Below are 26435 nucleotides of genomic sequence, written 5' to 3'. Positions count from 1 at the left end.
TCGTCGATATGACGAAATATATATCGACCAGTGTGTATCCAGCATAAGCTAGAGCATGAAAACTAATTTCCAGTTATTTAAAAAAAAAATATATATAGGGGTTAATTCAATTGTTTTTTTGCCCCCTGCTATGCGTCTTGAGCAATAAGCATCTAACGGAGCTTTTCAATTGTTGATCCGATCATATACTGGTTGCCATTTAAAGGCACCTGTCATCTCCGGTACTAAACCAGTCTAAAATGGCTGAATGGGTGTCCAAAGTCAGGCTTTGGGCATCCAAACTACAGGCTTTTCTCTGACGTCCTAAGTGGATGCTGGGGACTCCGTCAGGACCATGGGGGGAATAGCGGCTCCGCAGGAGACAGGGCACAAAAGTAAAAGCTTTAGGATCAGGTGGTGTGCACTGGCTCCTCCCCCTATGACCCTCCTCCAAGCCTCAGTTAGGTTTTTGTGCCCGGCCGAGAAGGGTGCAATCTAGGTGGCTCTCCTAAAGAGCTGCTTAGAGTAAAAGTTTTGTTAGGTTTTTTATTTTCAGTGAGTCCTGCTGGCAACAGGCTCACTGCAACGAGGGACTTAGGGGAGAAGAAGTGAACTCACCTGCGTGCAGGATGGATTGGCTTCTTAGGCTACTGGACACTAGCTCCAGAGGGACGATCACAGGTACAGCCTGGATGGGTCACCGGAGCCGCGCCGCCGACCCCCTTGCAGATGCTGAAGAGAGAAGAGGTCCAGAAATCGGCGGCTGAAGACTTCCCAGTCTTCTTAAGGTAGCGCACAGCACGGCAGCTGTGCGCCATTGCTCTCAGCACACTTCACACCAACGGTCACTGAGGGTGCAGGGCGCTGGGGGGGGCGCCCTGGGCAGCAATGAAAGTACCTATGCTGGCTAAAAATACATCACATATAGCCTCTGGGGCTATATGGATGTATTTAACCCCTGCCAGGTTGTCAGAAAAACGGGAGAAGAAGCCCGCCGAAAAGGGGGCGGGGCCTATTCTCCTCAGCACACAGCGCCATTTTCCCTCACAGAACTGCTGGTGGGAAGGCTCCCAGGCTCTCCCCTGCACTGCACTACAGAAACAGGGTTAAAACAGAGAGGGGGGGCATTTTTGTGGCGATATTATTACATATTAAGATGCTATAAGGGAAAACACTTATATAAGGTTGTCCCTGTATAATTATAGCGTTTTGGTGTGTGCTGGCAAACTCTCCCTCTGTCTCCCCAAAGGGCTAGTGGGGTCCTGTCCTCTATCAGAGCATTCCCTGTGTGTGTGCTGTGTGTCGGTACGTGTGTCGACATGTATGAGGACGATGTTGGTGAGGAGGCGGAGCAATTGCCTGTAATGGTGATGTCACTCTCTAGGGAGTCGACACCGGAATGGATGGCTTATTTAGGGAATTACGTGATAATGTCAACACGCTGCAAGGTCGGTTGACGACATGAGACGGCCGGCAAACCAATTAGTACCTGTCCAGGCGTCTCAAACACCGCCAGGGGCTTTAAAACGCCCATTACCTCAGTCTGTCGACACAGACACGGACACTGACTCCAGTGTCGACGGTGAAGAAACAAACGTATTTTCCATTAGGGCCACACGTTACATGTTAGGGGCAATGAAGGAGGTGTTACATATTTCTGATACTACAAGTACCACAAAAAAGGGTATTATGTGGGGTGTGAAAAAACTACCGGTAGTTTTTCCTGAATCAGATAAATTAAATGAAGTGTGTGATGTTGCGTGGGTTTCCCCCGATAGAAAATTATTGGCGTTATACCCTTTCCCGCCAGAAGTTAGGGCGCGTTGGGAAACACCCCCTAGGGTGGATAAGGCGCTCACACGCTTATCAAAACAAGTGGCGTTACCGTCTCCAGATACGGCCGCCCTCAAGGAGCCAGCTGATAGGAGGCTGGAAAATATCCTAAAAAGTATATACACACATACTGGTGTTATACTGCGACCAGCGATCACCTCAGCCTGGATGTGCAGCGCTGGGGTGGCTTGGTCGGATTCCCTGACTGAAAATATTGATACCCTTGACAGGGACAGTATTTTATTGACTATAGAGCATTTAAAGGATGCATTTCTATATATGCGAGATGCACAGAGGGATATTTGCACTCTGGCATCAAGAGTAAGTGCGATGTCCATGTCTGCCAGAAGATGTTTATGGACACGACAGTGGTCAGGTGATGCAGATTCCAAACGGCACATGGAAGTATTGCCGTATAAAGGGGAGGAGTTATTTGGGGTCGGTCCATCGGACATGGTGGCCACGGCAACAGCTGGAAAATCCACCTTTTTTACCCCAAGTCACATCTCAGCAGAAAAAGACACCGTCTTTTCAGCCTCAGTCCTTTCGTCCCCATAAGGGCAAGCGGGCAAAAGGCCAGTCATATCTGCCCAGGGGTAGAGGAAAGGGAAAAAGACTGCAGCATGCAGCCCCTTCCCAGGAACAGAAGCCCTCCACCGCTTCTGCCAAGTCCTCAGCATGACGCTGGGGCCGTACAAGCGGACTCAGGTGCGGTGGGGGGTCGTCTCAAGAGTTTCAGCGCGCAGTGGGCTCACTCGCAAGTGGACCCCTGGATCCTACAAGTAGTATCCCAGGGGTACAGATTGGAAATTCGAGACGTCTCCCCCTCGCAGGTTCCTGAAGTCTGCTTTACCAACGTCTCCCTCCGACAGGGAGGCAGTATTGGAAACAATTCACAAGCTGTATTCCCAGCAGGTGATAATCAAAGTACCCCTCCTACAACAAGGAAAGGGGTATTATTCCACACTATTTGTGGTACTGAAGCCAGACGGCTCGGTGAGACCTATTCTAAATCTTTGAACACTTACATACAAAGGTTCAAATCAAGATGGAGTCACTCGGAGCAGTGAAAGCGAACCAGGAAGAAGGGGACTATATGGTGTCCCTGGACATCAAGGATGTTTACCTCCATGTCCCAATTTGCCTTTCTCACCAAGGGTACCTCAGGTTCGTGGTACAGAACTGTCACTATCAGTTTCAGACGCTGCCGTTTGGATTGTCCACGGCACCCCGGGTCTTTACCAAGGTAATGGCCGAAATGATGATTCTTCTTCAAAGAAAAGGCGTCTTAATTATCCCTTACTTGGACGATCTCCTGATAAGGGCAAGGTCCAGAGAACAGTTGGAGGTCGGAGTAGCACTATCTCAAGTAGTTCTACGACAGCACGGGTGGATTCTAAATATTCCAAAATCGCAGCTGATTCCGACGACACGTCTGCTGTTCCTAGGGATGATTCTGGACACAGTCCAGAAAAAGGTGTTTCTCCCGGAGGAGAAAGCCAGGGAGTTATCCGAGCTAGTTAGGAACCTCCTAGAACCAGGCCAATGTCAGTGCATCAATGCACAAGAGTCCTGGGAAAAATGGTGGCTTCTTACGAAGCGATTCCATTCGGCAGATTTCACGCAAGAATTTTTCAGTGGGATCTGCTGGACGAATGGTCCGGATCGCATCTTCGGATGCATCAGCGGATAACCCTGTCTCCAAGGACAAGGGTGTCTCTTCTGTGGTGGCTGCAGAGTGCTAATCTACTAGAGGGCAGCAGATTCGGCATTCAGGACTGGGTCCTGGTGACCACGGATGCCAGCCTGAGAGGCTGGGGAGCAGTCACACAGGGAAGAAATTTCCAGGGAGTGTGGTCAAGTCTGGAGACTTCTCTCCACATAAATATACTGGAGCTAAGGGCAATTTACAATGCTCTGAGTCTAGGAAGACCTCTGCTTCAAAGTCAACCGGTGCTGATCCAGTCGGACAACATCACGGCAGTCGCCCACGTAAAGAGACAGGGCGGCACAAGAAGCAGGAGGGCAATGGCAGCAAGGATTCTTCGCTGGGCGAAAAATCATGTGATAACACTGTCAGCGGTGTTCATTCCGGGAGTGGACAACTGGGAAGCAGACTTCCTCAGCAGGCACGACCTCCACCCGGGAGAGTGGGGACTTCATCTGGAAGTCTTCCACATGATTGTGAACCGTTGGGAAAGACCAAAGGTGGACATGATGGCGTCCCGTCTGAACAAAAAACTGGACAGGTATTGCGCCAGGTCAAGAGACCCTCAGGCAATAGCTGGGACGCTCTGGTAACACCGTGGGTGTACCAGTCGGTGTATGTGTTCCCTCCTCTGCCTCTCATACCCAAGGTACTGAGAATTATAAGACGGAGAGGAGTAAGAACTATACTCGTGGCTCCGGATTGGCCAAGAAGGACTTGGTACCCGGAACTTCAAGAGATACTAAGAAGGGACTTGCTTCAGCAAGGATCATGTCTGTTCCAAGACTTACCGCAGCTGCGTTTGACGGCATGGCGGTTGAACGCCGGATCCTAAGGGAAAAAAGGCATTCCGGAAGAGGTCATCCCTACCCTGGTCAGAGCCGGGAAGGAGGTGACCGCACAACATTATCACCGCATTTGGCGAAAATATGTTGCATGGTGTGAGGCCAGGAAGGCCCCCACGGAGGAAATTCAACTCTGTCGATTCCTGCATTTCCTGCAAACAGGAGTGTCTATGGGCCTCAAATTGGGGTCCATTAAGGTTCAAATTTCGGCCCTGTCGATTTTCTTCCAGAAAGAATTGGCTTCAGTTCCTGAAGTCCAGAAGTTTGTCAAGGGAGTACTGCATATACAACCCCATTTTTGTGCCTCCAGTGGCACTGTGGGATCTCAACGTAGTTCTGGGATTCCTCAAATCACATTGGTTTAAACCGCTTAAATCTGTGGATTTGAAATATCTCACATGGAAAGTGACCATGCTGTTGGCCCTGGCCTCGGCCAGGCGAGTGTCAGAATTGGCGGCTTTGTCTCACAAAAGCCCATATCTGATTGTCCATTCGGACAGGGCAGAGCTGCGGACTCGTCCCCAGTTTCTCCCTAAGGTGGTGTCAGCGTTTCACCTGAACCAGCTTATTGTGGTACCTGCGGCTACTAGGGACTTGGAGGACTCCAAGTTGCTAGATGTTGTCAGGGCCCTGAAAATATAGGTTTCCAGGACGGCTGGAGTCAGGAAAACTGACTTGCTGTTATCCTGTATGCACCCAACAAACTGGGTGCTCTTGCTTCTAAGCAGACGATTGCTAGTTGGATGTGTAGTACAATTCAGCTTGCACATTCTGTGGCAGGCCTGCCACAGCCAAAATATGTAAATGCCCATTCCACAAGGAAGGTGGGCTCATCTTGGGCGGCTGCCCGAGGGGTCTCGGCTTTACAACTTTGCCGAGCTGCTACTTGGTCAGGGGCAAACACGTTTGAAAAATTCTACAAATTTGATACCCTGGCTGAGGAGGACCTGGAGTTCTCTCATTCGGTGCTGCAGAGTCATCCGCACTCTCCCACCCGTTTGGGAGCTTTGGTATAATCCCCATGGTCCTGACGGAGTCCCCAGCATCCACTTAGGACGTCAGAGAAAATAAGAATTTACTTACCGATAATTCTATTTCTCGTAGTCCGTAGTGGATGCTGGGCGCCCATCCCAAGTGCGGATTGTCTGCAATACTTGTACATAGTTATTGTTACAAAAATCGGGTTATTATTGTTGTGAGCCATCTTTTCAGAGGCTCCGCTGTTATCATGCTGTTAACTGGGTTCAGATCACAGGTTGTACAGTGTGATTTGGTGTGGCTGGTATGAGTCTTACCCGGGATTCAAAATCCTTCCTTATTGTGTACGCTCGTCCGGGCACAGTATCCTAACTGAGGCTTGGAGGAGGATCATAGGGGGAGGAGCCAGTGCACACCACCTGATCCTAAAGCTTTTACTTTTGTGCCCTGTCTCCTGCGGAGCCGCTATTCCCCCCATGGTCCTGACGGAGTCCCCAGCATCCACTATGGACTACGAGAAATAGAATTATCGGTAAGTAAATTCTTATTTTTAACACATTTTATTTGTGACTGCTGCTGCAGTCACAAATAAAAGCAAAGAGCAAAGTTACAAATGGAGAGCAACAATTGAATAACTGTTAGCTGCCCATTCCTTCAGACGGCCAGCAGGTGGCACACGCTGCAATTGAATCGGCCCCACAGAATGTGAGTGAGGTTAGGTAGACCTTTGTTATGTACGTTGCTTTAGACTTATCTTATTCTCAACCTAAGCTACTAAAAAAACCTCAAACCTTTAAATGTTTATCAAACTGTGTTTAATGATCACATTTGCTTAGATATTTTGGAAAGTAGTCTTATTTTAAATGTCAAGTTTAACCCTTTTTAATATGGTTTCACTTTTTTTTGGGTTTCAGATCATTCAAGATGAGGCGAAAAGGACGTTGGCATAGGGTTTCTGCCCCCAGATCATCTACTTCACCGTGTAGTATTAAACATTCTCCTACAAGGGAGACCTTGACTTATGCCCAGGCACAAAGAATGGTTGAGATTGAAATAGAAGGTCGATTGCACAGAATAAGTATATTTGATCCTCTGGATATTATTTCTGATGATGATCCTACTGCTCAAGAAATAAGTGAATGCAATAGCAATAAAGAAAACAGCGAACAACCACCCCAGGTTTGTTTACGGTCTAAAAGGCATAAAGCAAGTAATGGGAAAAAGAAAAGTGAAGTTCTTCCAACCACTCATGGACATGCTACCACCAGCACTCTCCCAGAGCCCAAAGTCCGTGTTGTAGAATGTAGTCCCCCATCTGCTCCCAATAGGCCTGCTGCATACTACACATTTCAGGAAAAGTCCTCAGAAGAGCTGGATAAGGAAGTGGAGTACGACATGGATGAAGAGGATTATGCGTGGCTAGAAATGGTTAACGAGCGACGAAAAAGTGATGGTTTCTCTGTAGTTTCTCAAGACACATTTGAATTCCTTATGGACCGGTTTGAAAAAGAATCTTATTGTGAAAACCAAAAGCAAGGAGATCAGCAGTCATTAATTGATGAGGATGCTGTGTGCTGCATTTGCATGGATGGAGAATGTCAAAATAGTAATGTTATCTTGTTTTGTGATATATGTAATTTAGCAGTACATCAAGAGTGTTATGGTGTGCCATACATACCAGAAGGACAGTGGCTCTGCAGGCATTGTCTTCAATCACGGAATACAGCTATTGATTGCGTGTTGTGCCCGAACAAGGGAGGTGCCTTTAAAAAGACTGATGATGATCGATGGGGTCATGTTGTTTGTGCGCTCTGGATACCTGAAGTGGGATTTGCAAATACTGTTTTTATTGAACCAATTGATGGTGTACGTAACATTCCCCCAGCGAGATGGAAACTAACTTGCTACCTCTGTAAGCAAAAAGGTGTTGGTGCCTGCATTCAGTGCCATAAGGCTAACTGTTATACAGCTTTTCATGTAACGTGTGCCCAGAAGGATGGATTGTACATGAAAATGGAGCCTGTGAAGGAAGTGACAGTCAGTGGTACAACATTCTCTGTAAAAAAGACAGCATACTGTGATGCACATACTCCGTCAGGGTGTATGAGGAGGCCAATAAATATTTATGAAGAGCCTGAATCTAAAAATGGCATTTGTAGAAAAGGCTCTGATAAACCCATCAGATCAACGTCTAAAGTTAGGAGGAAAGCTAAGAAAACAAAAAAGGCTCTGACTGAAACCTGTGCAATAATACCAAGTGTCAGTGTACCAGATATTCCACTTCAAAGGTAAGAAAGTTAATTGTACCTAAATACTTTGTAAATAACTTTCCCTTACAGATTAACTTAAATAAATATCCTATTTATCTGACTGTTTTAGGAGGCGACCTCTTAATGTTTTACTGGTCTGGGGAAAATTAATTTTGCTGTCATATAAAACTATTGCATGTACTTCATTTTGATTGCTAACGCTGAGGTCGCCAAGTGATGTCAGGTGTATAATTTTGAATTAATGAAGTAGATGGAGAAAAAAAACATTTGAAAACGTTTGCTGGGTAGATTACAGAAAAATAAAAATCTTGCTGCGAGCTATCACTTCAAGGAAAGAAGACGAAATACTGGCGCCATCTGAGTTGCCACTTTGGTACATGTCTAAATGGGTGTTCTACGTCCAGGTATGTAATGGTAATTGAAAAGGTGAAATATGTTTATTTCTCCCTTAAGCTGTAGTTGGTTGAGGAATGCTAGTCCACCTGTGTACTGTCCTTCATCTTTCTTTCCTTTTGTTAATGTCTTTCTAGTGATGGTCATCATTGGAATCATCATAGGTGGTGCCATTGGTGATTAAGATTGTTAGCATTTAACCACTGACAGTGAACCATCAATGGTCAGCCCCCACTTTACGAATTTGTACATAAGTGCTTGCTGTCCTATAGAGCTCCGAGCAATTTTGTGCAAATTTTGTGTTTATTACAGCCCACGAAAGGAGCGATATTGGGTGCGTTGCTGGCGTTGAAATGTTGCTTCAACGGCACCTAATACCCTACGCAGCTAATAGGATTGACCCCAAAGAGGTTTTGAGCAAAGCCCTCTTACCTAACAACCTATTTGGCAATTTCAGATATTTTCCACTAACGTATCCGGCTACGGGTGTGGTATGCAAGCTCGACCACACTTAGGTCGACAGTGTCTAGGTCGACCACTGTTTGTCGACAGTAAGTAGTTCGACATGGTTTCTAGGACGACATTTACTAGGTCGACGTGACAGAAGGTCGACATAAGTTTTCCCCCCCACTTTTTGGTGTAGTTTTCTCCGTACAATGACTGGGGAACCCAATTAGTGCACCGTGTCCCCTCGCATGGCTTGCTTTGCTCGCCATCCTTCGGGCAAGGGGCCTCACTCCACTACGCTCGGCACAGATTACCGTTCCCAATTGTAGTTCACGTGGATCGTAAAATATGAAAAAGTAAAAAAAAAAAAAAAAAAAAAAAAAAAAGGTGAAAAACTCATGTTCACCTAGAAACCATGTCGACATATAGTGGTCGACCTAGACATCGGAGTTGATTCAATTCAGCAACAGTTGAATAGCTCCCGGCGCTATTCAATACAGCGACAAGTGACACCAATTGTCGGGAATTCTTCTCTCACCCCCGTGGGATGAGAGAGGAAATCTGACAAAAGTTCTGCCGCGCAAGGCTGATTCTGTCGGGAATCAGCAGCGGGGAGTTAAGTCGGAGAATGCCCGTTCTCCCGATAATTCAACCTGTTAAGTCCGCAAGAACGGGCCTTAGCCTACTTAACTTGAGCTGAATTGAATAGCGACGGGAGCTAACTCCTGTTGCTGAATTGAATCGACCCCGTAGTCTACCTAAGTGTGGTCGACCTAGAGACCGGATACCCTGGGTGCATTTGCTCTTCGGACTCGTTACGCTTTTCTACAAAATAAAAAATGGCAGAGTTTAGTTGACCATAGTTGAAGATTTGGTTCACTTGGTGTTGTGAGTGATGAACAGTACTGTGCAGATATGGGTATCTTGGCAATCATTTGCTGAGCCTACCGGCCTGTTAGCTTGGAGCAGAGTACATAATCTTTGTTTTACTGCGTGACTGCTTCTCTGGTCTTTTTACAATGATAATGCATCTGTACAGTCGTTTTATAAATGTTCAAACTGGGTGAAAATCATGAAGTTAATTTGTTATTTTTGTAACGGGTATTAGAGGTGTAGACTATAAAGGTGGCCATCCACTACTCAGACTTGTCTGAACTGCAGATAGCATCAGATTTCTCTTGAACTCTCCCGGGAGCGTCCCGGGAATCGGATCAGACCCTGGCTTTAATTTTCATTACATTCACTTCAGATATATCTGATGCAATATATCATGTGCCAGATCGCATCAGATATATCTGATGCACACATGCTACATGTGATTGATCTGATGCTGCTGCTGCCGCTGTTCCCCCTCTTGGTGGGTGGGAGTGGTCAGGGAGATGCCAGTCAAGTGACGCTTCAGATGAATCTGATCAGATATATCTGAAGTAAAAAAAACAATCCGATGTGCACCTGTTTTCTTCAGATTCAGATAAATAGTTGGGGCAGCCTCAGAGATCTGTAGTTCAGACATATCTGACACGGGAGTGAGCATTGGATCTGAAGAGCCATCCAATGTGACACTTTTCTTCAGATATGACGGTCAGATGCATCGAAATCTGAAGAAAACTGCCCAAATCTGACTAGTGGATGGGGGCCTTTAGAGCAGGCATGTCCAACCTGCGGCCCTCCAGCTGTTGAGAAACTACACATCCCAGCATGCCCTGACACAGCTTTAGTATTCTCTGACAGCAAAACAATGTCAGGGCATGCTGGGATATGTAGTTTCACAACAGCTGGAGGGCCGCAGGTTGGACATGCCTGCTTTAGAGTAACCTTTGAGTGAAAATTGATTGATTGTACCCTCTAAGATGCTTTTACAATTCGTATCCTTCTAACAGAGCATTTTAAAAAATGAATGTGTTTATAATATGTAATTGAAGGTCTTTAATGTAAGTTCTGTAAATTGTCATGTACCTTCACTAGTGATAGCAGTACATGAGTAGACTAGCATGTGTGAACAACACAAAATGATTGTAACAAACACATTAAGAGCTGCTTTGTATGATCAGAAATAGTCCTCGCTGTATTTTATAAGACTCTTATGTTGTGATTGTTGTACCGAAAAATATCACTATGCCATGGATTTGCATGGTCTAGCCTTTCTTTTGTATTAACTTTTTTATTAAAAGATTGCAATTGCAGCATAAATGATGATTTATTAGGGTAGTCGTGCTTGTTCAGGCACTAATGTAAAGTGTGTTATGGCACTGGTAATGCTCTGATCCTAAATTATCGTACCTTCCGTGTAGAGTGTGTGTTTTGGCTGGGTTCTCCTGTTTCCTTCTGCAGTGCAGACACGCTGGAAGATGATTGGTTTGTCACTAAACTGACTTCAGTGTACTAATGTGCTTCTGTTTTGTGGGAGGGAGTTCAGCTTGTAAAAAAAAGTCTATGAATTAAGTAGTATTGCAGAATATGCTGGCAGAGCAGATAGAAGCCTCTGTACATGCAGTATTGCTAACTGTGCAGGGAGTGACTATTCAGAAGTTCCTGTACTGTATCCTGCTGATATCCAGTTAAAATTGTGAATTTTTTTTTTTTTTTTTTTATAGAATATTTGTCGTCTTCGTCATCTAATTCTTCCTCTCGCTCTCTTTCATCCCCCCCCTCACCACACTTTTTAAAGAACATTTCCAGGACAATGGTTGTGAATTATTTTAAATATGTATTACGGTACATACACACTAGGGGCCAGTGGTAGCCAGCCTGGTCCTCGAGAGCTACCAACAGTTCACGTTTTCCAGCTCACCTAATAGGTGCACAGGTGTAGTCATTACGGACACATTTTAAAAGATCCACAGTTGGAGCTAATTACTTCACTTGTGATTCTGTGAGGAGACCTGGAAAGCGTGAACTGTTGGTAGCTCTCGAGGACCAAGGTTGGCTACCCCTGCACTAGGCGATTCGCTCCAGGAGAGATATCTCCTAATGTTTGCCCTCCCGATCCAGGCCGCCGACAGTGTGCATATACACTCACAGTGATATTGCCAGTGATGTCATGCCGTGGCCATCCCGAACATGCAGCATCTGACTATATTATGTACAGATGACAGAGGCAGTCGTTATCAACAACCTGTAGCACACATCGGCCATCGCAAGCAGCATACACACTGGGCACTCTTAGAAAATTGCCTAGTGTGTACAGACCTTTACTGCTGGTGTTGGCGTACTTTTGTAAATTGTGAGGTTTTTTTTTTATATTTTTTTTATTTTATTGTGCATTCATTTATCATGTTGTAGAAAAAAAATAAAAAATAAAATAAAAATAAAATAAAATATACACCCACACACCCACACACACACACACACACCCACACACACACTACCTCAGAAATGCCATATAAACCGTGATAACCAGTATATATGCTCGATAATATTTGATTTCCTTCCTTTAAAATCAAGGGGGTAATGTCGGCGTATCTAAATCTATTTTGGGGTAAAAAAAGTTCCCTGGTATAAAGCATGGGTTCTCAACCCTAATCCTCAAGTACAGCCAATTCAATTGTGTGATCAGGTGTGGCTACATTTGTGCTCCAACCTCCTGAGGTAGAGAGAAAATATCTGTGAAAAATCTGCTGTTAGAGAGAGCTAACCAGGTCTTTGCATGGCTTTAGCAGATTTAGGCATCTAGACCAGGTGCATTTGGGCGTGAAAAGTAAGGTAGTCGCACCAGATCGGCAAAAGAATTGAATTGCTCCATCAGGCACCCATCTGCAACATCCATTTCTGTATTGCAGATTATGTTGTACAATGGGATATAAAAGACAAAATAATTGTTACTTTGAGACAAACACACTTGTTGATGTTTCACATACAGTACTAAACCTCAACTACGGCTTAAAATTAATCTATTATAATATGTGTGTGTGTGTAATTTTTTTTATTTTTTTTCCCCGCCTACTATTTTTGGCAATGAACGGGCTAATTAACACTTCCTCTCCAAAACACCAGAATGAATGTAAGAAAGATGGAAGGGGGGGACACGACTTTAAGAAGACAGATGGTCACATCCTCACCTCAGTAATGTCAGTGGGAATTTCCCACTGTTATGTGGGCCACTGTCTGAGCCTGTGGAACTTCGTCAGCGGTCAGCCACAGAACACTTAGAGTTCTGTTTGTGGGTTGGCGGGCGTGAGGACAAGACAGTGCAGGGCGGGCGTGAGAGAGCGCGGTGTGACGTCAGCACGTCACACAGCGGCCTGGAACACAGCACAGGGCGGCCAGGAGCACAGCGTAAATCAGGCAGGAGGAAGTGTGGTGTGACGTCAGCACGTCACATCGCGATCTGGACGGGGCTGTGTCTTGGCAGCGCGACACTCCATTACCCCCAGGAATTAATTTTTTACCCCATTTGGGGTAATTTACCCCCTGTTCCCTAACCACTGCTTTATACAAAGACATAAATCTGCATAATCTATGTATACACACACACAACATATATACCCCCCACAATAACCCTCTCACCAATTAACAGTCCACTCCCAGAGACAAACAACATCACATATAACAATGTACATAATACATAAATTGTACTAAATCTAAAAACAACCTCACCATTAATTTGAGTTTTGTACAGGGAGCATGGTATATCTTCTGTGATGTGTGCCAGATTGTCAGCGCCAGTTATCCCTCTGCCATCAGCGGCGTGCATTCTAACGCCGACAGCATTTCCTGTTAGTGGAACGCACATGTGGTCTGCGGACCGGAAGTGTGTGCGCTTCAGCACACATTTGTGCGTTCCACCGCTGTCCGTGTCCAATAGTGGTATTGATAAAATATTTGTACCGAGCGCTAAAAAATGTTAGTGAAGATTTGTAAAAATAGTGGCACCTGTAAAGAAAAAAACTGTTAGTGCAAACAATGTTTACAGCTCCTTTTGGAGAATTTTTGAGCTCAGTCCGTCCCGATTCACAAGATGTGAAATGATCTACCTCTCCCTAACTACTAACCGGTACTTATGCAGGCTTCCAAGATGTAAATTGGTACGTCCTCTTCTCCCGTTCCGCTGCGTCCAGCGGTCTGGGATCGCGGTCAGTTGTTAAGTCGCGGCCCGATGACGTCACACTGCGGCTCGGCGTCGGGGAGTTCGGGCCGGTCAGATGGTCGAGTGTAGCTCTATGCCTCCAACGCGTTTCGTGCGTCACCGCGCACTTAGTCATGGATGGCAATTGTGTTTCCTGTTCCTTCTTTTATTCTAAAAAAACTTTATTGTTCATTTTAAAAACGGAAGTGCAAAACAGGAAGTTAGTATCAAAACAGGCGGCAACCATGTGCTCCTATTTGAACAATGTAAAAATTATTTTATTTTTCAAAAAATCTTTTCTTCTATTTAAAAATTGTAGGTGCCACTAAAAACTTGTCAAAAAAAGGGAATTATAATTTGTCTTTATAAAAAGGCATTTAGTTCAATGTCAATATTGAGTCCATGCGGAGATAAAGTTTTCATTTCAAAAATCCATCTAGTTTCGTTTTTTAAAAGATCTATAACGATCTTTCCACCTCTCCAGTTACTTTGAACTTGTTGTATTGCTATAAATTTCAATCCAAGAGGTTCTTTATTATGGAAGTCTGAAAAGTGTTTTGACACACTGTGGGGTCAATTCTATTCGGCAACTAAAGAATAGCGCCGGGAATTAGCTCCCGACGCTATTCAATTCAGCTAAAGTTAAGTCGGCGATGTCCCGTTCTCGCCGACTTAACAGGTAGTTTTGTCGGGAGAACGGGCATTCTCCGACTTAACTACCCGGCGCGAGGCTGATTCCCGACAGAATCAGCCTCGCGCCGGCCGCGAGGCAGCACTTTTGTCGGGTTTCTTCTCTCATCCCCCGGGGATGAGAGAAGAATTCCCGACAATTGCGGGCAACTAGTAGCAGAATTGAATAGCGTCGGGAGCTAATTCCCGGCGCTATTCTTTGGTTGCCGAATAGAATTGACCCCTGTGAGTACTCAAACCTCTTTTTATATTATAAATATGTTCCGCTAGCCTTATTTTGAGTTTTCTCTTGGTTTGGCCAATGTATTGTAGCCCACATGGGCATTCCAAAAGGTAAATTACTTGCTCCATCTCGCAGCTTAAATGGTCCTGAATTTCATACGTTTTTCCAGTTTTATTTGATTTGAATGTTACTTCTGGTTTAGTTGTATTCTTATTTAAATTTTTACAGGCTTTACAATTTAAACAGTAATGGTAGCCCTTTGTTTGAGTTTTTTTTGGAGAATTTTTTTGATAGCTTTTCACAAGATCTTATTTGATGTTTTTTGCTTTTCTATATATAATTTTAGGTCTATCTGTTAGGCTGTTTTTTAGATCGTCATCCAATTTCAAAATATGCCAGTGTTTGTTTAGCATGATCTCTATGCTTTGATGGTTACTGTTATATTGGGTAATGAATTTGATTTTTTCCATATTTTCATCTATTAGCAAACGCCCATTTGCTAATACAGGTTGAGTCTCCCTTATCCAAAATGCTTGGGACCAGAGGTATTTTGGTTATGGGATTTTTCCGTATTTTGGAATAATTGCATACCATAATGAGATATCATGGTGATGGGACCTAAATCTAAGCACAGAATATATTTGTTACATATATACCTTATACACACAGCCTGAAGGTCATTTTAGCCAATATTTTTTATAACTTTGTGCATTAAACAAAGTGTGTGTACATTCACACAATTCATTTATGTTTCATATACACCTTATACACACAGCCTGAAGGTCATTTAATACAATATTTTTAATAACTTTGTGTATTAAACAAAGTTTGTGTACATTGAGCCATCAGAAAACAAAGGTTTCACTATCTCACTCTCACTCAAAAAAGTCCGTATTTCGGAATATTCCGTATTTCGGAATATTTGGATATGGGATACTCAACCTGTACCACTATTGGACATACAGGTTAATCTGTATGTGTTAAAACTTCTCTATAATTACTAATTTGGAGAGTGTCTTCGTTCTACTGTGAGGTAGATTTTCTGCTTTAATTAGGTTGACCACCTACAAGTGGCCACTCTGAAGTGCACCCCTTTGGATGACCTATGAGATGTGAGTGCATTTCGGAGCCAAACATCATTCATTCAATTTATTTATTCATTTTTGCTTGTTTTGTAAATGCAGCTCCTATGTGGCAGCAAGCACTTTTGAGTGATATCACCTCCACCGCATAGTGTGTTGGGCAGATTTGCAGGGCGAATCCTGCTGGCACCTAATTGAATTCCCCCCACCATTAATGAGAGAGAATTGCATGGGCAGTGTATATAATATAAACTATGTTCTCGATTCAATTGAACATGAATTCAATCCTTCCCGGCGCTATTCAATTCAGCATGATGTTTAGTGAGACTAGTGGATTTCTGCCGGCGGGGTGTGTGCAGAAATCGGACAAAACTAATGCTGCAATGCTGTTTTGTGCCCTGGCGTGTTGCAAACAGTATTGCGGTGGGGCACTTAGGTCGGAGAATGCCCATTCTCATTGCCTGAACACCCTGTTTACGGTGCGATTATGGCCATTCTCCAACAAAGCTGTGCGCTGAATTGAATAGCACCGGGGCCTCCTTCCCAGCACTTTTCAATTTGCGTTCAATTGAATTGAGCCGAGTATTTTCAAATTTTAAAACATCAAAAAAAACACTATTCTGGGTGAAAACAAATGGGCATACCTTGTGTATAGTATGTAAATAAAGATTGTGGTTGTTATTTCCATGAATATATTCAAAATAAGCAACAAATCATGTTTGTGGTCTGTCTTACACGAGTAATGTAAGCGGCAGAATTTTTTTTAGCACAACACCACAACCATTTACTCAGAGCTAAAACACATTTTAAGCAGGCTTTATAATGCAAGATAAAGCAGTATTACAGACTGATACAAAGACATTACATGCTGCCAGGTAGCTGGAGACTCACCATCCCAAATTCTGTTGTAAAATTGAGTAATGCTGCTTTCACATCGCAAAACCTGCTTTTGAAATGGTATTTGAAACGGTTCTTAAAACGGGTCTGAGCAGTTAAACCCCTTTCACATCTCATGTTGTAACCAGTAAATTACCATTTCATTCCCGTTTTGGTACCTTTCACACTGAACCCGTTTCACCCATAGAAAACAGTGGTTGTCATTATAAATGGACTTTTCTGGCCCACACATTATTATTAATCACTATTTAATTCATTATTAATAATTTGGATAGTCGTACAATGGAACCCAGCAGCTTGAAGCATATCTATTTTTATTAGATGGGATTAGGTACTTGGTTTGTCTTTTTTGGAGGCACAAGTATTATTTATATATTTTTTTAAATTATTATTTTTTTTAGATGGAATGGTTAAATACAGGAAAAAAATGGCGTGGGGTCCCCCCTCCAACGCATAACCAGCCTCGGGCTCTTCGAGCTGGTTCTAAAAATGCGGGGAAAAAATTGACAGGGGATCCCCAGTATTTTTAAAACCAGCACCGGGCTCTGCGCCTGGTGCTGGTGCAAAAAATACGGGGGACAAAACGAGTAGGGGTCCCCCGTATTTTTCACACCAGCATCGGGCTCCACTAGCTGGACAGATAATGCCACAGCCGGGGGTCACTTTTATGCCGTGCCCTGCGGCCATGGCATTAAATATCCAACTAGTCACCCCTGGCCGGGGTACCCTGGGGGAGTGGGGACCCCTTCAATCAAGGGGTCCCCCCCCCCCCAGCCACCCAAGGGCCAGGGGTGAAGCCCGAGGCTGTCCCCCCCCATCCAATGGGCTGCGGATGGGGGGGCTGATAGCCTTTGTTGTAAATGAAAAGATATTGTTTTTTCCAGTAGTACTACAAGTCCCAGCAAGCCTCCCCCGCAAGCTGGTACTTGGAGAACCACAAGTACCAGCATGCGGGAGAAAAACGGGCCCGCTGGTACCTGTAGTTCTACTGGAAAAAAAATACCCAAATAAAAACAGTACACACACACCTTGATAGTAAAACTTTATTTCATACGTCGACACACACATACTTACCTATGTTCACACGCCGACATCGGTCCTCTTCTCCATGTAGAATCCAGGGGTACCTGAAAATAAAAGATCAATATACTCACCTCAACCAGGCTCCAGAGATAAATCCACGTACTTGGAGAAAAAAACAAACCGGACAACCGACCACACGGACTGAAAGGGGTCCCATGCTGACACATCAGACCCCTTTCCACGAATGAGACCTGTCGGTGACAGCTGTCACAGAAAGGTCTCTTAAGCCAATCAGGAAGCGCTACTTCCGTGGCGCTCACCTGATTGGCTGTGCGCTGTCTGTGCTGTGACAGCGCATCGCACAGCTTCGTCCATTATATTCAATGGTGGGAACTTAGCGGCTAGCGGTGAGGTCACCCGCCGGTCAGCGGCTGACCGCGGGTGACCCCACCGCTAGCCGCAAAGTTCCCACCATTGAAAGTAATGGAGCGGCTTTGCGATGCGCTGTCTGACAGCTCAGACAGTGCACAGCCAATCAGGTGAGCGCCACGGAAGTAGCGCTTCCTGATTGGCTGAAGGGACTTCAGTGACAGGAGTCACGTGATGTCCCGGCATTCGGGGAGAGGGGTCTCGTGTCAGCATGGGACCCCTTTCGGTCCGGATGTTCGTTTTCTTTTTTTGCCAAGTCCGTGGATTTATCTCTGGACCATGGCTGAGGTGAGTATATTGAACTTTTATTTTCAGGTACCCCTGGATTCTACATGGAGAAGAGGACCGATGTCGGCGTGTGAACATAGGTAAGTATGTGTGTGTCGGCAGTGTGTAATAAAGTTTTACTGTCGACGGTGTCTGTGTCCTGTTTTTATTTGGGTATTTTTTTTCCATTAGAACTACAGGTACCAGCGGGCCCGTTTTTCTCCCGCATGCTGGTACTTGTGGTTCTCCAAGTACCAGCTTGCGGGGGAGGCTTGCTGGGACTTGTAGTACTACTGGAAAAAACAATATCTTTTCATTTACAACAAAGGCTATCAGCCCCCCCATCCGCAGCCCATTGGATGGGGGGGGGACAGCCTCGGGCTTCACCCCTGGCCCTTGGGTGGCTGGGGGGGGGGACCCCTTGATTGAAGGGGTCCCCACTCCCCCAGGGTACCCTGGGGTGACTAGTTGGATATTTAATGCCACGGCCGCAGGGCACGGCATAAAAGTGACCCCCGGCTGTGGCATTATCTGTCCAGCTAGTGGAGCCTGATGCTGGTGTGAAAAATACGGGGGACCCCTACTCGTTTTGTCCCCCGTATTTTTTGCACCAGGCGCAGAGCCTGGTGCTGGTTTTAAAAATACGGGGGATCCCCTGTCAATTTTTCCCCCGCATTTTTAGAACCAGGACCAGCTCGAAGAGCCCGAGGCTGGTTATGCTTTGGAGGGGGGACCCCACGCCATTTTTCCCCGTGTTTTTCACATTTAAACGTGTATAAAGCCACTCTCTCATGTGTCTCCTATGTTTTCCAAGCTGTTTCCTGGTTGTGGCTGGTGACATCGCACATGGAGACAGCCTATCATCTTCTGGGGCTTGCAAATACCGTTTCAGACCCTTTCACACTGCACAGTGAAATGGGACTGAAACGGGTAGGACCCTGCTTTTTTACCGTTTCAAAATACCGGTATTTTGAAAACGGTAAATTGAAGGGGACCCTTTCACATCGCAGCTTGACCCGTTTAGGAAGCCAGTTAAAACGGCAAAATACCGGGTATAAGCTGCGGTGTGAAAGGGGTATAAATGAGAATCTATTTAACTGGGACGGTGGGGGCTACAGATTGGAACCAAAAGTACGAGTAAAAAGTGTTTATTATTGTTAAAGCTTGTTCCTAAAGTGACTATTTGTTGGCAAAATATCAGCATCAGTAAATTTATTTTTATTTTTTTCCCCCTCAGAATAAATAAAATAACAAACCAGGTTTCTATACAGCGAAAGAAGCATTTTGTTGAGAGAGTGCACAGTTACTGGCTACTGAAGAGACTTTCAAGAAATGGTATTCCTTTACTGAGACGATTGCAATCCAGCTTACAGTCGCAGAGAAATATACAACAGGTGTGTGTGGGTCTTCTTTATTTTATGTTTGTTGGCAATCGGAACATTTTTGATAGAAAAATTGGGGGAATGAATTTTAAACCTCATTTAATATATATTTTGAATTTACACTATACTAACTGTGGCTGAGCTTAGAACTTTTGTTTTTATTTGAATGGTGCAAGTTTGCTGTAGTACTTGCTTTGTCTCTAATAGTACTTTATGTCAAACGGTTGGTGTACCATTACTTGTCCAGATATTTCAGAATACATGGTACAATTGAAAATAAAAAATGTTTCAATATGAAATTACTTTTATATATCGTAAGTATATTTAAGATGAACCAGGAAAAATGACGTGAACCATGTTTTGTCCAATGTTCTAACAGTTTTAGACTTTGAGGTGTTCCCTGCAGTGAATGTTGTCACAATGGGGGAATTCAGCTGTTCCGTGCGCCCCCTGTTGGGCATCTTAAGGAATGGGCGTCTATCGAAGCTATTCAATTGTTGCTCAGAGCAGACGCCCATTGCTAGTTAAGGCGTTTGTCAGCTCTGGGTTTAGCCGCGCAAAGCAGCTAAACCTGTCTAAAACACCTGAAACTTAACGCTTTTTTCTCTTGCACCTCCGGAGGCTGCAAGAAAAGAATGTGACTGCCGTGGCTAGTAGGTGTCTATCGGAACAACAATTGAATAGCTCCGATAGGCGCCCATTGCTTAAGACGCCCAGCAGAAGGCGCACGGAACAAATGAATTCCCCTAATATTTTCCAACCTAGACTGCCCCTTTTAAATAGGATAAGCATAATACTTTTACAATACTCTTAAGCCATTTCATTTTTCAAATAGAGCATAATCTTTTGCAAAAAATTTTAATAGTATATTTTCTAGTTACAGGGAAACTACAGCTAGGTTTTAAGACCAAGCTTGCTTGATGTAAACCTGCATTATATGGCTGTTAATTGTTTAGTTGAGATGAGTGCTTCTGTCACTGAATCAACAGTATGTTATGCTGAGGAACATTTCAGTAGAGTAAGGATTTCTCAAGAAATGGTCATAGGAAAAGGTAATTTTCCAAGTACAGTCTTGTCCACATCAGAGTTAATGTTTGGTTAAATATTTGTAAGTGATAAGGCCTATACATCTAACGGACAAATCACCTGTTCGTTGATGCCAATACGGTGGTAGGTCTGATCTGCGATTTTCTCAGGAGACTGGTAAATTACAACATCTTTAAAATAATTTTTGTGTCTGAATTAGTGACTCGAGATTGTCCAACCTGCATGATTTTGCGAGTCACCCAACTAAGTCATTAGCAGAATGGGGTATTGTCCCTTCAGTTGCTGATGTGTGACCCCCTTAAGATGTAAAATCCACTAGAATTCTTATGAGTGGTACATGTGCATAGTGAGGCGCCTGTGCATGTGCAAACAGGTCAAAATAATGAACAGTTTATGAGCCAGACAGTCATTAACTTATCAGGGAGGATCCGCCAACAGAAATTACTTACAAAAGTTAGGTCCTGTGCAATAGTAATGTTAGGCTCCTCTCACTTGTAAAGCCCCTATGTAAATTTCTTTGTCCATCCACAAAGTCAAGAACCATATATTCGGTACATGTCATTAAAGTATCATGTATTAAAATATTTTGCAATGTTTTACTGTGGTTTATATATATATATATATATATATATATATATATATATATATATATATATATATATATATATATATACACACACACACATATGCACACACGTATATATATATATATATATATATATATATATATATATATATATATATATATATATATATATATATATATATATATATATATATTTTGCCATATGTGCTCTAAGGATATTCCCCAATCACTGATTTATCATTTTTTATTTTAAAAGTCTACTGGATGAATAAGGGAAGTTACATTTTAACAGAAGTATAGCAAATCTATTAAAGAATGTTCCATTCTTGAGTAGTAAATCATCCTCCTTTTATGCATTATTTGACTCAGAGAGATGATGATGAAGAAGTTCAGTCCTTAAAAAAGAAATTAAAGTACTGGCAGCGGTTAAGACATGACCTTGAAAGAGCAAGATTATTAATTGAACTCATCCGAAAACGGGAAAAGTTAAAACGCGAACAGGTAACATAATTTTTTATTTTTTTTATTTTTTTATTCATGTGTTGTACAACCAAATGTACTCCTAGGGGGAATTAATTTGTTTATCTAGATGGCACCCGACGGAACCAAACAGTGGCTGATGCTGGCATTTCAGCTCACAACCCCCGGAGGTGGTGATTTGGAATGAGCGGAAAGCTACCTGTTTGGATAGGCAATTGGCATTTTCCAAGTTGCGCACAGCACTTTGGTTGTATTTAACATGGCTAAACCCGATCTGTTTAGATGGGACAAGCGCAAAAAAAATCCAAACAATTGAATTGCGCCCTGTGAGTTCCCGTCCCTTTAGACTGCAGATTGGATGCGCAGCCTGCATGATAAACAATTGAATTCTCCCCCATAGCTTGCAGGTAAACAGCTACCGATGATCAGATGAACTGTGAAAAATTTGTAATCACTTGACCGTGTACTACATGATGTGCTTTCTTTATTATGTAAAACGTTTTTGGCTTTCTTCTATTTGTGTAATTTATGTTACTGATCAATCTACAAAAAGAGATTGAACCCAAACACCATTACCCATCCTTCCCACCTGTCATTGGATGTGAGTGCTGTTGCTCCTTTATGAAGAAAGACTTAGCTCATTGTCAGTGTTTACAGTGGCTGGGAATATGCTACAGTAGTGTCCCTTTATAGCCTCATGATTTATTGTATTGTCTAGGAGTTATTTAAGCACGTTTCTGGCTATTTTCGCTATAGTTAATCCTATTTATCTACACTTGATAGTGCAATTCTGTATGTACGAGAAGGATTAAAGAAACCCCTGCATGCAAACAACCTGCTGTGCTTCAAACTGAATGTTGTACAGTGTATATTATAAGGCCCCAGTCATTGGCCAGAGAGGAATTCAATTGCTGGGAGTATGAGTTCCATTCCAGTAAGACACTAGCTATGTTGCATTTGGATGATTGCCGTGTTTGTGTGGACACTTTGTTCCAGAGACCAAAGCATAGTGTTACGTTGTTATTGTTTTCTGTTGAATTTGAGCATTTCTGTAGTACAAATTTCTACCTGCGCTGCGGCAGGTCTGATTTCAGGACTATACAGTATGTTTTATATAAAGCATAGGCAATGCATAACTCACTGAAAGTATGTTATTTTTCTGCTGCGGGGTACACTGGGCTCCACAAGGAATGGACAATGGGGGTGTAGAGTAGGATCTTGATCCGAGGCACCAACAGGCTCAAAGCTTTGACTGTTCCCAGAATGCATAGCGCCGCCTCCTATATCACCCCGCCTCCCTGCACAGGATCTCGGTTTTGTAGTTGGTGCTGCAGTAGCAGGCACTTAACAGAGGGGCTGCTCCAGGCAGCCCTACGAAGAGCTTTTTTTCTGAGGAAAAAAGTGAAGACTTCAAGGGCAACAGCAGTGTTACATGTCAGTGGACATTCACGGCTGCAGCTCCGGCTCTACCCAGCGGGCGCTGTACACTCCCGAGCCCTGGTTGCCGGGTAACTACAGCAGGATGCTACGGTTTTCTTCTTGTCAGGCACACACGATGGGGGCTCTCCGGGATCGCGTGGCCGCGCTTCGGGAGGTGGTAAGTGGGTCCCGCTTGCGGGACCCTGTCTTTATCGCGATCCGGCGTGGTCAGTGTGAGGCGGCCCGCTGGCGGTGGACACTGTGGTAGTACAGGCGATCCCACTAGATCACCAGGGCATGGGACAGGTCAGGTTTTCTCTATAAACCACTTTATTAGAGCCCGCAGTACCCGGTGGTTTTACCAGCAGGGGGATAGAGCTTGGACCTGAAGCCCCTCCCCCAGCCCCAGGGCGCCATTTTCTGCAAATGTTCCCGCCCTGGAGCTGCATATCTGTCTCTCCCTCACTCCCTGGCAGTGTCTGCGGCGCCATTATCCCTCAGCTCACTGTTCCTGGGAATGCTTGGGCAAATCCTCCTATGTAAAGCTGCCTGGTTGTCAGTGCTGAGACTTTACAAGACACTTAAGTGTTCTACCTGCCTTTTTTTAGTCAGTGTTAGTAAGAAAGAGTGCACTTATTCAGGGTTTCCTAGTACAATTACCCTGTGATATACATCCAGTTCTTACTGTGTGCTGTTATATCTATTGTTATATAGCTGTGTAAGCTAATCCAGTGCAGTATTATTGTTAGTAATAACCTCTGCATTGTACAGACTGTGACTATTTGTGTGTGCATTTGATAGCTGAGTGGTGTCCATTTCGTGTCTTTCACTCAACCTGCTATCCCTATATTCTATAACCTGAGGGGGCTTGGTGTCAGGTTTTATCTAATATAGGATTTTCACAAAGATATACTGTATTCCGTATTTTTCTCTGATTTTAGTCACCATATCTCTCCTTTATCTCTGCTGGTGCTGACTACACTGTGCAGGGGTTTGGGCTAGGGGTATTGTGCTACTGACAAATTGTACTGTTACCTGATACTGGAAGTTATATCATGTCTGCTTGTAAGGGTAACGTTTCTGGGCCGAACACACTGCCGGTGTTGCTGAAGCCGCAGATACCTATGAGGAGAATATAGCAGCTTTGGGCTCTGGTTCTGGGGACTCCTTGCCCCCCAGTGGGACGGTGGCAACGGGGGCAAATAATGACCCGCCGTGGGCCGCTTTTTCCACGCTTCTGCATACGCTAGTTTATAAACTAACACCCCCTATGGGACCCCCAATGCCGCACCAACCGTATGTGGTCCCTGCAGCTAATCTGCCGCGGGCGGACGATTTATCTGCTCAATTGAAGAAGTTGAACCAGTCCCTGACTACTAAAAAGTCTGACCATCGCTCGCCTTTGTCCAAGAGGTCCTCTAAGCGAGTGCTTGTCTCCTCACAATCCACTGCTGTCACTGACACCTCGTCTGATGAAGACGGCACTTACACTGACCCCACAGGTTCTGACTCCGATTCGGCTGATGGGGAGGGTAGTTCACATGTGGATGTTCCTTATCTTTTGGAGGCTATTAAGTTGATTCTGCAGATTACGGATGATCCCGAGCCATCCGTCCCTCCTAAGAAACCAGATAGATTCAAGCGTCAGAAGGTGGTTAAACACGTTTTACCTCACTCTGACCACCTAGTGGATATACGTCAGGAACCCTGGGAAAACCCGGGTACGAAGTTTGTGCCTCAAAAGAAGATGCTGGCTCGCTATCCCCTCGCACCAGAGCTGTCTAAGAATTGGGAAACGCCTCCTCCAGTAGACTCACATGTGGCTAGGATGGTGGTTTCCTCAGCTCTACCTGTCACTACCATCACGTCTCTAAAAGAGCCTACGGATAAACGTGTGGAGGGTTGTCTGAAAGCGATTTACACCCTCACGGGTGCTGCACAAAGGCCCACTATTGCAGCAACATGGGCTGCAGAGGCTATTGAAGCATGGGCCTTGGAGTTGGAATCTGAAATCTCTTCTGACCATGCTAGACAATGCTTGTCATATATTGTCACAGCTTCTCGCTATATTAAAGAGGCGGCTTCTGATGCCGGTATCCTAGCAGCCAAGGCCTCTACTACGTCAGTCCTGGCCGGATTTTGTGGCTGAGATCCTGGTCTGTGGATCTGGACTCTAGAAAAACCCTGGAGGTACTCCCTTTCAAGGGAGATATTCTGTTTGGGGAGGACTTAAATAAGATAGTGGCTGACTTGGCTACTGCCAAAACTGCCTGTCTGCCAAGTACCATTCCTTCTGTGTCGAATGCTAAAGGTACTTCCTTTCGCCCCTTTCGTCCTTCAGGTAAAGCAAAAGGTCAGGCGTACAACAAGCAGGCCCGCACTTCCAAACCTGGTAAGCCTAAGCCCAAAAGAGCCTGGGCGGCCCGTCAGCCAGCTTCCAAGACAGATAAGCCTGCCGCATGACGGGGCGAGCCTACCTCTGGGGGATCCCAGGGTGGGGGGCCGGCTTCTAGGGTATACCCAGGAATGGTTGAAGACCACTTCAGATGCCTGGGTACGGGAAGTCGTCACTCGAGGTTACGCCATAGCCTTCAAAAACCGACCCCCTCATCGATTTTGTCAGACAGATGTCCCGTTGGACAAGACAAAGGCAAACACTCTACATTCGGTGGTACAGACCCTCCTGGATACAGGAGTCGTAGTACAGGTGCCTCTTGTGCAGAGGCGCCGGGGGTACTATTCTCCGCTGTTTCTAGTACCGAAACCGAATGGGTCCTCCCGGCCCATTCTCAACCTCAAGGCATTGAACAATTTTGTGAAGGTTTCCAAGTTCTGGTTGGAAACCCTTCGCTCTATAGTTCTGGCCTTGGAACCTGGGAACTTCATGGTCTCCCTGGATATACATTATGCTTAACTGCATATTCCTGTAGCAGTGTCTCATCAGCAATACATGAGATTTGCGATTGGCAACTGCCATTACCAGTTTCGGGCGTTACCTTTTGGTTTAACAACGGCTTTGCAAGTCTTGACAAAAGCCATGGCGGTGATGACGGTGGTACTCCACCGTCAAGGGGTCAGGATACTGCCGTATTTGGACGACTTGTTAATCCTGGCAAATTCCCCAGAACTTCTCCTGCATCATCTAGATGTGACGGTCTGGTTTCTGCAAGCCCACGGGTGGCTCATCAACTGGAAAAAGTCATCCCTGATCCCTGCTCAGTGCATGGTGCATCTGGGAGCACTATTGGACACTCGCAACCAGCGGTTGTTCCTGTCTCAGGAGAAAGTCCTGAAACTTCAGGACAGGATTCGTTGCTTCCTATCTCGTCCGCAAGTGTCGATACATTCGGCGATGCAGATGCTGGGCCTCATGGTGTCAGCATTCGACATGG

The 26435-nt window shown here is 44.7% G+C and overlaps 1 protein-coding gene across 7 annotated transcripts in view; it reads left to right on the top strand.

Annotated features, from left to right (window-relative positions):
• The window catches only part of BRD1 (bromodomain containing 1), a 262579-nt gene that overhangs the window by 5395 nt on the left and 230749 nt on the right, over nt 1-26435 (top strand). For all 7 annotated transcript variants that reach the window (XR_010179402.1, XR_010179403.1, XR_010179404.1 and 4 more), the window contains exons 2-4: nt 6258-7631; nt 19367-19523; nt 21514-21645. Coding sequence is in view for 4 of the 7 variants with exons in the window: in XM_063927125.1 (XP_063783195.1) it covers nt 6268-7631; nt 19367-19523; nt 21514-21645 (1653 nt within the window). In the remaining 3 variants the exon portion in view is untranslated. The remainder of the gene's footprint in view (nt 1-6257; nt 7632-19366; nt 19524-21513; nt 21646-26435) is intronic.

Source organism: Pseudophryne corroboree, chromosome 6, assembly GCF_028390025.1.
Source record: "Pseudophryne corroboree isolate aPseCor3 chromosome 6, aPseCor3.hap2, whole genome shotgun sequence".
NCBI lineage: Eukaryota > Metazoa > Chordata > Amphibia > Anura > Myobatrachidae > Pseudophryne > Pseudophryne corroboree.
This window is presented reverse-complemented; position numbering and strand designations above follow the sequence as displayed.